At 33.2% G+C, this 16,137-nt stretch overlaps 1 protein-coding gene across 2 annotated transcripts in view; it reads left to right on the top strand.

The window, feature by feature from the left end:
- Positions 1 to 16,137, top strand: part of guk1b (guanylate kinase 1b) — a 35,192-nt gene that overhangs the window by 12,905 nt on the left and 6,150 nt on the right. Inside the window, exons 3-8 of one of the 2 annotated variants that reach the window (XM_061883088.1) lie at positions 1,226 to 1,267; positions 4,659 to 4,778; positions 7,005 to 7,101; positions 11,374 to 11,512; positions 14,459 to 14,543; positions 14,697 to 14,782. In XM_061883088.1, the coding sequence (XP_061739072.1) occupies positions 1,226 to 1,267; positions 4,659 to 4,778; positions 7,005 to 7,101; positions 11,374 to 11,512; positions 14,459 to 14,543; positions 14,697 to 14,782 (569 nt within the window). The remainder of the gene's footprint in view (positions 1 to 1,225; positions 1,268 to 4,658; positions 4,779 to 7,004; positions 7,102 to 11,373; positions 11,513 to 14,458; positions 14,544 to 14,696; positions 14,783 to 16,137) is intronic. The other variant, XM_061883089.1, reaches the window with a different exon arrangement.

Raw genomic sequence — 16,137 nt, 5'->3', positions numbered from 1 at the left:
GGCTTTTAAATTGTTTTTGTAGTTTTGGTCCAATATGGCTCTTTCAACATTTTGGGTTGCCGACCTCGGCTGTAAATGGAAGGGAAAAAGTTATTCTTGCGGTAAAAATCTGACAAATGAGCCACCATTTTTTGTTGTTTTTTTTAAATCATGAAATCTATGGTAATTTTTTTACAGTGCATTACTGTCAATAAAAAAACAGTAATTTTTGGATAAAAATATTTTTTTTTACTGTAATATCGACTGACTTTCGTATAGAGTGTAGCGTGTCAGTTTAACACAGTATTTATTTATTGTGGGATGAATAGAAGTCCAAGTTTTAGTAGGGGAAGCCCAGCCTCAAACTTCAAACTACATTTCAATGTCACGATGACATCACTTGTTGCTAGGCAGACTTCATAAGGCACCATCCTAACTGCCCCGTCATTGCTTGGACATTTTAAACATGCAAAAGTCAAATGAAACCAGTGTCTGTTAAAGGTCAAATGAAAAAAAAAAAACAACACATGTGCAAAAGTATTGGGACGCTGCTGGAGTCTCACTTTTGAATGTTACATTATTTTTAAATATTGTTCTCTTTTCTAAGGGCATTGGGTTAATTATTGTAGGTCTTATGTCTTGATATTTCCCCTGAAACCTTGGTCAAATTACAATAAAACTGTATTTTTTTGTGGGGCGGTATAGCTCGGTTGGTAGAGCGGCCGTGCCAGCAACTTGAGGGTTGCAGGTTCGATTCCCGCTTCCGTCATCCTGGTCACTGCCGTTGTGTCCTTGGGCAAGATACTTTACCCACCTGCTCCCAGTGCCACCCACACTGGTTTAAATGTAACTTAGATATTGGGTTTCACTATGTAAAGCGCTTTGAGTCACTAGAGAAAAGCGCTATATAAATATAATTCACTTCACTATTTCACGGTCAAATCACTAGTCTGTATTAAATATACTCCCGTAATTAAGGATGGGTACCAAATTGGGTACTGTTACTAGGTAACAGACCTGACGCCGGCTCAAACACTTGGCAGGCAAACAAGCATAGTTTTAGCAAACCGACTTTAGGTAAGCATGCTTGCGAAAATAAATGCTTAATTTATTTTATTTAATGTGCTAGCTCGATGCTATTTGGAAATGTATACACACATTGGATGTATACATGTTAGTAGTTAGCATTAGCATTTTGACATGGCAGTTTGGACACTCTTAATAATGACGCACGGTCTCTTTGCAGACACGACAAGGAACCCTCGACCCGGAGAGGAAGATGGCAAAGGTACTGCAAAGGAGGCGGGATTCAAACCCGCGGCACGCTGGATGTTTTAGCGCCTTCACTCCGTCGCTTGCAAAACATATTTGTGATGAAGTAGAACAGACGTGTCCAAAGAGCAGCTGGCTTTTTGTTAAAAGACATCAAACACTTAAGTAGGATTTGGACCAGACTGGGAAATAATACTTTTGATAGAATTCTAAGGGGACAAAAGTGGATATAAAAAATTAGAAAATACAACAAGCAGTCTGCCTTTAAGTGACAGTTGAAACGTTTATTTTTGTAGAATAGACAATTCAAAATAAAGAAAGTAATGAATAAAGTGAATACAAATGAATAAATATTGACTTAATGTACTGATTGTATAATATTGACATATTATTTGTGTAGTCAGCAAATGTGTTGATTGATTTAAATTCTACTTTCAAAAAAACATATATAATATTGTCCTACTGCTACTATTACTAATACTAATAATATAAACACTACTACTAGTAGTAGTACTATTATGAGTAGTAATGATTTAAAAAATATAACAATACAAACACTAATAATGATAATAATAATAATAATAATATAAACACTACTACTACTATTCGTACTACTATTACTAGTAGTAATGATTAAATTAATAATAATACAAATATAAACACTACAACTAATAATAATATGAACACCAATACTACTACTACTACTACTAATATAAACACTACTACTAGTAGTACTATTACGAGTAGTAATGATTTAAAAACTAATAATATAAACACTGATAATAATAATAATAATATAAACACTACTTTTACTAGTAGTACTATTACTAGTAGTAATGATTTAAAAACTAATAATAATAATATAAACAACACTTTTACTATTAGTACTATTACTAGGAGTAATGATTTAAAAACTAATAATAATAACACTACTGCTAGTAGTAGTACAATTACTAGTAGTAATAATATAAACACTACTCCTAATAGTACATTACGAGTAGTAATGATTTAAAAACTAATAATATAAACACTAATAATACTAATAATAATAATAATATGAACACTACTTTTACTAGTAGTACTGTTACTAGTAGTAATGATTTGAAAACTAATAATATAAACACTAATAATAATAATACAAACACTATTTTTACTAGTAGTACTTTTACTAGTAGTAATGATTTAAAAACTGATAATAATAAAAAACACTACTAGTAGTAGTATTACTATTACTAGTAGTAATTATTTAAAAAACACTAATAATGTAAACACTACTATTACTAATAATAATACTAGTAATATTACTAGTAGTAATAATTTAAAAAACACTGATAATATAAGCACTACTACTAATAATACTACTACTGCTACTACTACTACTACTAATAATAATAATAATAATATAAACACTACTACTAGTACTATTACTAGTAGTAATGATTTAAAAACTAATAATATAAACACCAATAATAATAATAATAATAGTAATAAAAATATAAACACTACTACTAGTAGTAGTACTATTACTAGTAGTAGTGATCTAAAAAATAATAATATAAACACTACTACTACTACTAATAATAATATAAACACTACTACTAGTAATATTAATAATAATAATAATAATATAAACACTACTCTTAGGAGTACTATTACTAATAGTAATGACTTAAACTCTAATGATAATGTAAACGTTAACAAGTATAAAAAGGCTAATATCAATAATATCAATAAAAACAGTACTTCTATTACTACTACCAAGAATACTACATACTATAAACACAAATAATATTAACATAAACTACTGCTAATAATAATAACAATAATAGTAATAATACAAACACTGCTATTACTACTACTGATAAAAATAATAATAATTCAAGTAATAATAATAATAATAATAATAATATAAAACAAATATAAAGAAATGAAGCTCTAAGTATTATTCGGACCACACTGAAAATAAAACATTTTGAAAAATGTATGAGGAAAAAGTTTACGGAAATGAAAACATACTGGCCTTGATTAAGATTTTTTACAAATAATTAATTACAATGACAACAGTTGATAGTTAATAACATATTATATTTCTGTAGGATAGATGGGTACAAATAATGAAATAAATTCAAATGACTAAATTAATAACTTTATATTTAGTAGTCAAGAAATTTGTTGATTTTAATTGCATATATATATATAATATGTATATATATGTATAAATGTGTGTGTGTATATATATGTATGTATGTATAGATATGTACAGTATATATGTATGTGTGTATATATATGTATATATATATATATATATATTTTATATATATATATATATATATATATATATATATATATATATACAGTATATATACACACACACATACGCATACACAACTCTGTTCTGCTAATGACGAAAATGATATAAACATTAATACTACTAATAATATAAACACTACTACTACCACTATTACTAATATTATAAACACGATTAAAAACGATAATACATAATACAATATTATAGACACTACTATTATTACTACTCCTAATAATATTATAAACGCTATTATTAATTGTATTAATTATAACATAAATACTACTATCATTACTACAACTAATAATGATAATAATAATAATACACACTAAAAATGCTTATAGAATATTAACATAAACACTATAATATGAAAAAAATAAAGTGCTTTTGGAGCACACTGAAAAAAATATTTTGAAAAGATTATGAAAAAAACGTTTCTGGAAAAAAAAAAAATGGGCCACTTGATTTGGATTTTTCCAGAAAAAAATAATAAAAATGAGAGCCAGCAATAAATGAGTGAATGTATTGATTGTATAACATTGACATCATGTTTGGTTGTCAGGAAATATATTTATGGATTTCAATTCTACTTCCAAAAAACTACAATATTATCCTTTTATTGTGAGCCATATTTAACTGCTTGGAATATCTTGAGCCTGATTTAACTTTTTGTTTTATTACAAACCAACAAAACAATCAATAATATTCATAATTGATTATTATACATGTGACATCTCTAATATGACGTCTTCAATGCAAAATGTCTTCCAAAACACACACACATGATTCCTGCAGTTTTAAACGACTTGCTTACTATATAGCCTATTAGGAGCCTGCAGCTACACAACAGCTAAGCACACAATAGCCCACAAGCTAGACATAGAATAGATTTTATCCAGTAACAAAGGTGTCCGCATCATTCAACTTGATGAATTATTGTGGGTTTGGACACTTGTGAAGTAGATGATGAGACTCCGCCTCCTGCTCGCCTTCTGACCCCCTCGCCCACGTCACGCACCCCCCGCCCCCCTGACCTTTGACCCCCCGCCCGCTGACCCCGCCCCCCGGGTAAAAGCTGTGCCATGTTCTGCTTTCTCCGTAGGCCTCAACACGCTCCCTCTGCTCCTGGGGGCTACTTTACTGCCCGTAGCAGACGTCTTCTCCCCCGAAGACTTAGAAAGCTCACTTTCGTGTCCCGAGCAATCACCGCGCGCACATGAAGGTGACCGCCGCGCGCGCCGTGCCTTGCCTTAAGGCAGAGGAGCGGGGGTTACTTTCATCACCGTGGAAACGCTCTCTTTTGGACATTTCACTTTTGAAAAGACATTTTCCTTGGGAAGTACACTTTGGAGTGAAGAGCTTGTGAAAATAGCCCCCAGTGATGCCTGCTAGTCCATCCTCACTACACCACCAGCCTCCATCACGCACTTCACCTTATCAGTCAGCATCCTCCAATGTCCCCACCCACCACACGCACTTCACCTTATCAGTCATCAACCTCCATTAATGCCTCCACCACACACACTTCACCATATCAGTCAGCATCCTCCATCAATGTCCCCACCACACACACTTCACCTTATCAATGAGCAACCTCCATCAATATCTTACCAAACACACTTCAGTTTATCAATGAGCAACCTCCATCAATGTCCGCACAACACGCGCTTCACATGATCAGTCAGCATCCTCTATCAATGTCCCCACCACACGCACTTCACCTTATCAGTCAGCATCCTCCATCAATGTCCCAACACACACATTTCACCTTATCAATGAGCAACCTCCATCAATGTCCCCACCCCACGCACTTCACCCTATCAGTCAGCAACCTCCATCAATGTCCCCACCACACGCACTTCACCTTATCAGTCAGCATCCTCATCAATGTGCCCACCACACGCACTTCACCTAATCAGTCAGCATCCTCCATCAATGTCCCCACCACACACACACTTCACCTTATCAGTCAGCATCCTCATCAATGTGCCCACCACACGCACCTCACCTTATCAGTCAGCATCCTCATCAATGTGCCCACCACACGCACTTCACCTAATCAGTCAGCATCCTCCATCAATGTCCCCACCACACGCACTTCACCTTATCAGTCACCATCCTCATCAATGTGCCCACCACACGCACTTCACCTAATCAGTCAGCATCCTCCATCAATGTCCCCACCACACACACTTGACCTTATCAATGAGCAACCTCCATCAATATCTTACCACACACACTTCACCTTATCAATGAGCAACCTCCATCAATGTCCCCACCACACGCACCTCACCTGATCAGTCAGCAACCTCCATCAATGTCCCCACCCACCACACGCACTTCACCTTATCAGTCATCAACCTCTATTAATGTCTCCACCACACACACTTCACCTTCTCAATGAGCAACCTCCATCAATATCTTGCCACACACACTTTACCGTATCAATGAGCAACCTCCATCAATGTCCCCACCACACGCACTGTACCTTATCTGTCAGCAACCTCCATTAATGTCCCCACCACTCGCACTTCACCTGATCAGTCAGCGACCTCCATCAATTTCCACCCCGCACGCACTTCATCTTATCGGTCAGCAACCTCCAATGTCCCCACGACACGCACTCGACCTTATCAGTCAGCAACCCCCATCAATGTCTCCACCACACAGAATTCACCTTATCTGTGAGCAACCTCCAAAGTCCACACCACACCACACACACTTCACCTTATCAGTCAGCAACCTCCATCAATGTCCCCGCCACACGCACTTCACCATATCAGTCAGCAACTTTCATCAATGTCCCACCACGTGCACTTCACCTTATCAGCCAGCAACCTCAATCAATGTCTCTACCACACACACTTCACCTTATCTGTCAGCTACCTCCTCCAATGTCCCCCCCACATGCACTTCACCTTATCAGTCAGCAACCTCCACCAAAAAAATCACATTTGTGTTTATTTTGCTTCTGAACATGACACATTTTTGGGCATTTTTCAAATGAGCAGATATTATTTTTTTATTCTCCCCAAAATTAAAAAATATTTATCATGATAGTCAAAAAAAGCTTAAATGTGCACTATAATGTAGTCTTACATTTTATTTATTATTATTATTCTAGTCTTCTTACAATATATTCCATTCTAATTGCCATGATGTATTATATTTTCCTCTGTGCTGATTGGCTGGGAGAAGTCACATGGTCTGTAACAGCCTGAGTTTGAGGGGAAGTGACCAAATATGGCTTCTTGTTATTGTGATAAAACCTCCTGGCTTGTGCTTTCTTTATTGCGCTACATATACATTGTGCTTTCTTTATTGCGCTACATATACATTGTGCTTTCTTTATTGCGCTACATATACATCGCACAATATTCCTAATCTCAAGATTGCGTGTTGTGTGTTGGATGAAAGGTGTTGTTGTTGATACTTCCTGTGCCCTCAGATTATCACTTCAGCACACGGGAGGCCATGCAGGAGGGCATCGATCAGGGCAACTTCATCGAGAACGCGGAGTTTTCCGGCAACTTGTACGGAACAAGGTAAATAGTCTCATTAATAGTGTCGCTAAATACCTAGAAGTGCTCCAATTTAGGAATGGGTACTTCTATGTTCTGCTAGCTCAATGCTAATTTACATTGGACATGCCATAGACATGCTACCGAATTAGCATGAGAGTTTTTAACACCTGTAAATATGGAAATATAAACTCCCAACAATCAAACAGCTGGTGTGTGAGAAATACAATACTTACAGTGCAAACACTTTGTAGGACTCTTCAAAATACAAGACTGGTACATTCAATTTAATGGCAAAGACTACCGTATTCTCCGGACTATACGTTAAAACACTAACTTGTTTTGCCAATTTTACAATTTTTTTTCCATAATTCCGCAGCCATACAGTCATATCCAGACTTTTTGACACTTAGAAAAAATCAAGACTACGACAGTTGCAAAAAATCCAGCATTTTGACACTTAAAAAAAAAATCCAGACTTTTTGACGCTTAAAAAAAAATCCAAATTTTTTTGACAGTTGAAAAAAATCCCCACATTTTGATACTTTGAAAAAAATCCAGATTTTTTTGACAGTTGCAAAAAATTCAGACTTTTTGACACAAAAAAAATCCAGACTTTTTGACACTTAAACAAAATCCCGACTTTTTGACGCTTACAAAAAATCCACATTTTCTGACAGTTGAAAAAATATCCCTACATTTTGACACTTTGAAAAAAATCCAGATTTTTTTTTACAGTTACAAAAAATCCAGACTTTTTCACACAAAAAAAAATCCAGACTTTTTGACACTTAACCTGACTTTTTGACACTTAAACAAAATCCCGATTTTTTGACACTTACAGAAAATCTCGACTTTTTGACACTTAAAAAAAAATCGAGATTTTCCTGACGGTTGCAAAAAATTCAGACTTTTTGACACTTAACCTGACATTTTGACACTCCAAAAAAAATCCCGACTTTTTGACGCTACGAAAAAATCCAGATTTTTTTAACAGTTGCAAAAAAAAAACGATTTTTTAACAGTTGCAAAAATATCCTGACTTTTTGACAATTAAAAAAAATCCCCACTTTTTGAAACTTGGAAAAAAATCCCCACTTTTTTACACTTAAAAAAAATCCTGACATTTTGACATTTAGAAAAAAAATCCCAACTTTGTGACACTTAGAAATTTTTTTTGACCTTTTGCCACTTAAAAAAAAATCCTGTTTTTTGGACGGTTGCAAAAAATTCAGACTTTTTGACACCAAAAAAAATCCTAACTTTTTGACACTTAACCTGACTTTTTCACACTTAAACAAAATCCCGATTTTTTGACACTTAGAAAAAATCCCAATTTTTTGACACTTAAAAAAAATCTCAACTTTTTGACACTTAAAAAAAAAAAATCAAGATTTTTCTGACGGTTGCAAAAAAATCAGACTTTTTGATACTTAACCTGACATTTTGACACTCCAAAAAAAATCCCGACTTTTTGACGCTTAGAAAAAATCCAGATTTCTTTAACAGTTGCAAAAAACCCCCGATTTTTTAACAGTTGCAAAAAATCCTGACTTTTTGACAATAAAAAAAAATCCCGACTTTTTGACACTTGGAAAAAAATCCCCAATTTTTTACACTTAAAAAAAATCCTGACATTTTGACATTTAGAAAAAAATCCCAACTTTGTGACACTTAGAAAAAAATGTCGACTTTTTGACACTTAAAAAAAAAATCCAGATTTTTTTGGACGGTTGCAAAAAATTCTGACTTTTTGACACTTAACCTGACTTTTTCACACTTAAAAAAAAATCCCAAATTTTTGAGGCTTAAAAAAAATCCTGATTTTTTAACAGTTGCAAAAAATCCTGACTTTTTGACACTGAAAAAAAATCCCCACTTTTTGACACTGAAAAAAATACCCACTTTTTGACACTTAAAAAAATCCTGACATTTTGACATTTAGAAAAAAATCCCGACTTAGTGACTCTTAAATTTTTTTGGACTTTTTGACTCTTAAAAAAACATCCAGATTTTTTTAACGGTTGCAAAAAATTCAGACTTTTTGACACTTAAAAAAAATCCCGACTTTCTGACGCTTAGAAAAAAAATCCAGATTTTTTAACAGTTGCAAAAAATCCTGACTTTTTGACACTGAAAAAAAATCCCGACTTTTTGACATTTAGAAAAAAATCTAGACTTTTTGAATCTTAGAAAAAATCCAGACTTTTTAACACTTAGAAAAAAATCCAGATTTTTTGACACTTAAAAAAAAAATCTTGATTTTTTAACACTTAGAAAAACAATCCAGATTTTTTGACACTTAGAAAAATCCCTACTTTTTGACATTTAGAAAAAAATCTTGACCTTTTGACTTTTAGAAAAAAATCCAGACTTTTTAACACTTCAAAAAAATAACCACTTTTTGACACTTAAAAAAAATCACCACTTTTTGACACTTGGAAAAAAATCCAGACTTTGACAGTTGCAAAAAATTCTGACTTTTTGACACTTAACCTGACTTTTTCACACTTAAAAAAAAATCCCAAATTTTTGAGGCTTAAAAAAAATCCAGATTTTTTTAACAGTTGCAAAAAATCCTGACTTTTTGACACTGAAAAAAAATCCCCACTTTTTGACACTGAAAAAAATACCCACTTTTTGACACTTAAAAAAATCCTGACATTTTGACATTTAGAAAAAAATCCCGACTTAGTGACTCTTAAATTTTTTTGGACTTTTGGACTCTTAAAAAAACATCCAGATTTTTTTAACGGTTGCAAAAAATTCAGACTTTTTGACACTTAAAAAAAATCCCGACTTTCTGACGCTTAGAAAAAAAATCCAGATTTTTTAACAGTTGCAAAAAATCCTGACTTTTTGACACTGAAAAAAAATCCCGACTTTTTGACACTTGGAAAAAAATCCCCACTCTTTGACACTTAAAAAAAAATCCAGACTTTTTGACATTTAGAAAAAAATCTAGACTTTTTGACACTTCGAAAGAATCCATACTTTTTTAACACTTACAAAAAATCCCCACTTTTTGACATTTTAAAAAATACCCACCTTTTGACACTTACAAAAAATATAGACTTTGACAGTTGCAAAAAATCCAGATTTTTTGACACTTAAAAAAATCCTGATTTTTTTTAACACTTAGAAAAAAATCCTGATTTTTTGATACTTAAAAAAATCCCTACTTTTTGACATTTAGAAAAAAATCCAGACTTTTTAACACTTCGAAAAAATGCCCACTTTTTGACACTTAAAAAAAATCAAGACTTTGACAGTTGCAAAAAATCCAGACTTTTTGACATTTAGAAAAAAATCTAGACTTTTTGAATCTTAGAAAAAATCCAGACTTTTTAACACTTAGAAAAAAATCCAGATTTTTTGACACTTAAAAAAAAAATCTTGATTTTTTAACACTTAGAAAAACAATCCAGATTTTTTGACGCTTAGAAAAATCCCTACTTTTTGACATTTAGAAAAAAATCTTGACCTTTTGACTTTTAGAAAAAAATCCAGACTTTTTAACACTTCAAAAAAATAACCACTTTTTGACACTTAAAAAAAATCACCACTTTTTGACACTTGGAAAAAAATCCAGACTTTGACAGTTGCAAAAAATCCCCACTTTTTGACAGTTGTAAAAAATCTCGACTTTTTGACACTAAAAAAAAAATCCCGACTATTTGACACTTAGTGAAAAAAATCTCGACTTTTTGACACTTAGACACTTGACACTTTGCTTTCTGTCGGGTGTTGCTAACCCCGGCTTGTTTTGTTTGGCATTTAGCGACATCATAGCAGCTGTTTTGAAGCAACCATGTGGTCTCACTCAGCACCAGAGTCTGCTCTCTTTTCTCACCTTTGTCGCCAGCCTGATCGCTTATGGGGTCACACTTGAACTAACCCTAGGAACCAAACAGTAGACACTTTGGTTCCCCACCAACAAAGTGGCCTGGTGTGAGCGCACAACATCACAACATCACACTGGGGTCACGTTGGATGAAGGCCATTTATAAACGTCTCGGGACAGATGGAGCTTTGTGTGTGTGTGTGTGTGTGTGTGTGTGTGTGTGTGTGTGTGTGTGTGTGTCACATTTAATCTCTCCTTCTTATTGTGAGCAAAACGTGTGAGCTGCTCGGATCAAGGCAGTGATCCTCTTAGCTCGCTCACCTCGTGTGTGTGTGTGTGTGTGTGGTGTGTGTGTGTGTGTGTGTGTGTGTGTGTGTGTGTGTGTGTGTGTGTGTGTGTGTGTGTGTGCATGCATACGTGTGTGTGCATGTGTGTGTGTGTGCGTGTGACAGTAAAAGTGCCATCGAGGACGTGCAGGCCAAGAACCTGATCTGCATCCTGGACGTGGACATCCAAGGAGTGAGGAGGATTAAGGAGACAGACCTCAACCCCATCTACATCTCCATCCAGCCTCCGTCCATGGACATCCTGGTGAGCACACTCCTGCAACACCATAGCAGGTACACTGGATCACTGTGATACCAGCAGTCCTGCAGCGTGTTTACACCTGTGTGATATCATGGGTGATACAAGCAGTCCGGCAGCGTGTTTACATGTGTGTGATATCATGGGCGATACAAGCAGTCCTGCAGCGTGTTTACATGTGTGTGATATCATGGGCGATACGAGCAAGTCCCGCAGCGTGTTTACACCTGTGTGATATCATGTGCGATACGAGCATCCCCGCAGTGTTTACGTAGAACTCTCAACTTTTGCACAATCCCGATCTTTTGACCCAAAAAATCCAGACTTTTTGACAATGACAAATAATCCCAATTTTTGGACACTCAGAAAAAATTCCGTTTTTTTTAACAGAAAAATTGCCGACTTTTTGACACTTAGAAAAAATGTTGACTTTTTGACAGAAAAAACCCTGATGTTTTTCACACTTAAAAAAAGATGATTTTGTGACACTTAAAAAAAATCCTGGCTTTTTGACACATAGAAAAAATTCCGACTTTTTGACAGAAAAAACCCTGATGTTTTTCACTCTTAAAAAAAAAAGATTTTGTGACACTTAAATAAAATCCCGACTTCTTGACACTTAGAAAAACTCCTGACTTTTTGACACTTAGAAAAAATCCCGACTTTTTGACACTAAACTTTTTGACCCTAAAAAAAAATACTGACTTTTGTGTGTGTGTGTGTGTGTGTGTGTGTGTGTGTGTGTGTGTGTGTGTGTGTGTGTGTGTGTGTGTGTGTGACAGAAAAAACCCTAATGTTTTCCACACTTAAAAAAAACTGATTTTGTGACACTTAGAAAAAATCCCGACTTTTTGACACTAAACTTTTTGACCCTAAAAAAAAATACCGAGTTTTTGACACTTTTTTTTTGACACTTTTTTTTTGACACTAACAAAAAAAATCACGATTTTTTTTTTTCACTTAGAAAAATATCAAAGCTTTTTGGTCACTTCAAAAAAAAATTCATTTTTTTTTTACAAAAAAAAAAAAACAGACTTTTTGACACAAAAAATCCCGAATTTTTTTGTCACTCAGAAAAAAATCCAGATTTTTTTGTCACTCAGAACCCCCCCGATTTTTACACTTAAAAAAAATCCCGAGTTTTTGATACTTACAAAAAATCTCAATTTTTGACAGTTAGAAAAAGATCCAGATTTTTTAACACTTTGAAAAAAAAAACAGACTTTTTGATCCTAAAAAAAAATCCTTACTTTTTCAAAGTTTTTTTGACACTAACAAAAAAAATCACGATTTTTTTTTGTCACTTAGAAAAATATCAAAGCTTTTTGGTCACTTAGAAAAAAATGTCATTTTTTTTTTTTACAAAAAAAAAAAATCCAGACTTTTTGACACAAAAAATCACAATTTTTTTGTCACTCAGAAAAAAATCCTGATTTTTTACACTTAAAAAAAAAAATCCCGATTTTTTTACACTGAAAAAAACCAAAAAATCTCAATATTTGACACTTAGAAAAAATTTCAACTTTTGACACTTAGAAAAAGATCCAGATTTTTTAACACTTAGAAAAAAACCCTGACTTTTTGAGCCTAAAAAAAAATTCGTACTTTTTCAAAGTTAGAAAAAATCCCGACTTTTTGACACTGAACTTTTTGACCCTAAAAAAAATCCTGACTTTTTGACACTAAGGATAAAAAATCTGTTTTTTTTTGACACTTACAAAAAAAATCACGTTTTTTTTTGGTCACTCAGAAAAAAATCCCGATTTTTTACACTTAAAAAAAAAATCCAGATTTTTTTACACTTAAAAAAAACCCAACTTTTTGACACTTACAAAAAATCTCAATATTTGACACTTAGAAAAAATTCAACTTTTGACACTTAGAAAAATATCCAGATTTTTTAACACTTAGAAAAAAAACCTGACTTTTTGAGCCTAAAAAAAAAATCTTACTTTTTCAAAGTTAGAAAAAACCCCCGACTTTTTGACACTTACAAAAAATCTAAATTTTTGACACTTACAAAAAATCTAAATTTTTGACACTTAGAAAAAATCTCGACTTTTGACACTCAGAAAAAGATCCAGACTTTTTAACACATAGAAAAAACCTGACTTTTTGATCCTAAAAACAATCCTTACTTTTTCAAAGTTAGAAAATATCCTGAATTTTTGACACTTTGAAAAAAATCTTCTGAGTTTTTTCCATTGAGGAAAAAAATCCAAATTTTTTGACGAATCGAAAAAAATCCTGTCTTTTTGACACTTAAAAAAAAATCGATTTTTTTTTTACCCTAAAAAAAAATCCAGATTTTTTTGACCCTAAAAAAAATCCGGTCTTTTTGACACTTAAAAAAAATCCAGACTTTTTGACACTTACAAAAAATCTCAATTTTTGACAGTTAGAAAAAGATCCAGATTTTTTAACACTTTGAAAAAAAAAACAGACTTTTTGATCCTAAAAAAAAATCCTTACTTTTTCAAAGTTAGAAAAAATCCTGACTTTTTGACACTTTCAAAAAAATCCAGATTTTTTTTCCCTAAAAAAAAAATCCAGATTTTTTTGACCCCAAAAAAAAAATCCAGATTTTTTTGACCCTAAAAAAAAATCCCGTCTTTTTGACACTTAGAAAAATCCAGAGTTTTTTTTTTACCCTAAAAAAAAAATCCCGTTTTTTTGACACTTGGAAAAAAATCCAGATTTTTTTGACCGTGAAAAACAAAATCCAGATTTTTTGACACTCAGAAAAAAATCTTGAGTTTTTTCCATTGAGGAAAAAAATCCAGATTTTTGACGAATCGAAAAAAATCCCGTCTTTTTGACACTTAGAAATAAATCCCACCAGCGTGTTGCTGTACTCTCTCATTGCAAAACAAAAGGCCTGCCACTCTCTGCAGTTGAGTACCCAAACCCCCCTTGTGGATGACAGGACCTCATTTCAACAATCTTCCCCAGGAGAAACGTCTGAGGGACCGCCAGACGGAGTCGGAGGAGAGTCTACAGAAACGTCTGGAGGCTGCTCGCATCGACATGGAACTCAGTACGTTTGTCTCCACCATAAATGACATCAACAGAAAGCTTGAAATATTAATAGTTAATGTCATGTTTTACTTTTACACTGTAAATGTATTTTCTGCAACAAATGTGCATGATGTTTCCCAATAAACAACTGTGATGAGGCTGTGGTCTGCAGGTAAGGAGCCGGGGGTCTTTGACGTCATCATCATCAACGACGACCAGGACCGCGCCTACGAGGAACTGAAGGAGACCCTCAACCACGTCAGTCTTTTTGCCCACCCTACCCGCTTATGTCGACCACCCGTTTATGTTGACACACACATCAAGTACGGGTTCATCGCTGTGTTCTCCTTTTTTTTACTAAAATGATCAGAAAAAAGTATTTAAAAAAACAATAATTATTGTTGAAATCAAAAAATAATATTAATCATAATTTAATAATTATTATGTAAACTATGCATTTAATTACTTTATTATTATTAATTATTAATCATAATATTAATCATAATGTAATTATTAATACTTAATATATAAACTGTGTATTTAATTAATTTATATAATTATTAATATTTTTTCATACTTAATTAATACTTATTATATAAACAATGTATTTAATTAATTCATGTTATTAATATTTATGAATAATAATGTTAATCATAATTTCATTGTGAGTGTGAATGTTGTCTGTTCTACCTGTGTTGGCCCTGCCATGAGGTGGCGACTTGTCCAGGGTGTACCCCGCCTTCCGCCCGATTGTAGCTGAGATAGGCACCAGCGCCCACGGCGACCCCAAAAGGGAATAAGCGGTAGAAAATGGATGGATGGATGGATAATACTTATTATATAAACTATGTATTTAATTAGTCCATCCATCCATCCATCCATCCATTTTTCTACCGCTTATTCCCTTTATGGGATCGCGGGGGCGCTAGTCCCTATCTCAGCTACAATCGGGCGGAAGGCGCTGTACACCCTGGACAAGTCGCCACCTGTATTTAATTAATGTATATCATAATTAATATTAATATTAATATTAATCATAATTAAATTATTAATCCTACTATATAAACTATGTATTTAATTAATTGATATTGTTATTAATATTTATTAATAATCTGTCAACTGTAGCCATTAATTCTGACTTCCTCATTTTGATTAAATGTGTTTTTAAATCAGCAAATTTTATTATTTTTTAATTTGTGGGTTCAATGTTTTTACTTTGTGATTCTGAGTTTATTTTTAGCTCATTAATATGAGTTTATTATATATTAAGTGTAATTTTTTGGGTATCAAATGGGTTGAAGTCGAGCCAAAATGTTTGTAGTTTAAATGAGGAGAAACCATTTTATTTTCTTTATTTCAGGCAAATTGATGCACTTCAAATATTTTGATTAAAAACAATTTTGATAATTTATTTTTGGTGTATTTCTAATTATATTTATTTCTTTTTTTAATGATATTTAACATTAAGGATACAATGTTATGCAGAGGCGTACTTATAACCGTTTCATAGACAAATGATACTATTTATAGTCGCGGCCAATTTAAAATGTACATACTTTTTATGTAGTCTACTACTACACAACATTAAAACAGTGACTTCCTGTTAAAGTAAG

The sequence above is a fragment of the Nerophis ophidion genome, linkage group LG22 (genome assembly GCF_033978795.1).
Source record: "Nerophis ophidion isolate RoL-2023_Sa linkage group LG22, RoL_Noph_v1.0, whole genome shotgun sequence".
In the NCBI taxonomy this organism is placed as follows: domain Eukaryota; kingdom Metazoa; phylum Chordata; class Actinopteri; order Syngnathiformes; family Syngnathidae; genus Nerophis; species Nerophis ophidion.
The sequence above is the reverse complement of the archived record's forward strand: the minus strand, read 5'-3'. Positions and strand labels throughout refer to the sequence as shown.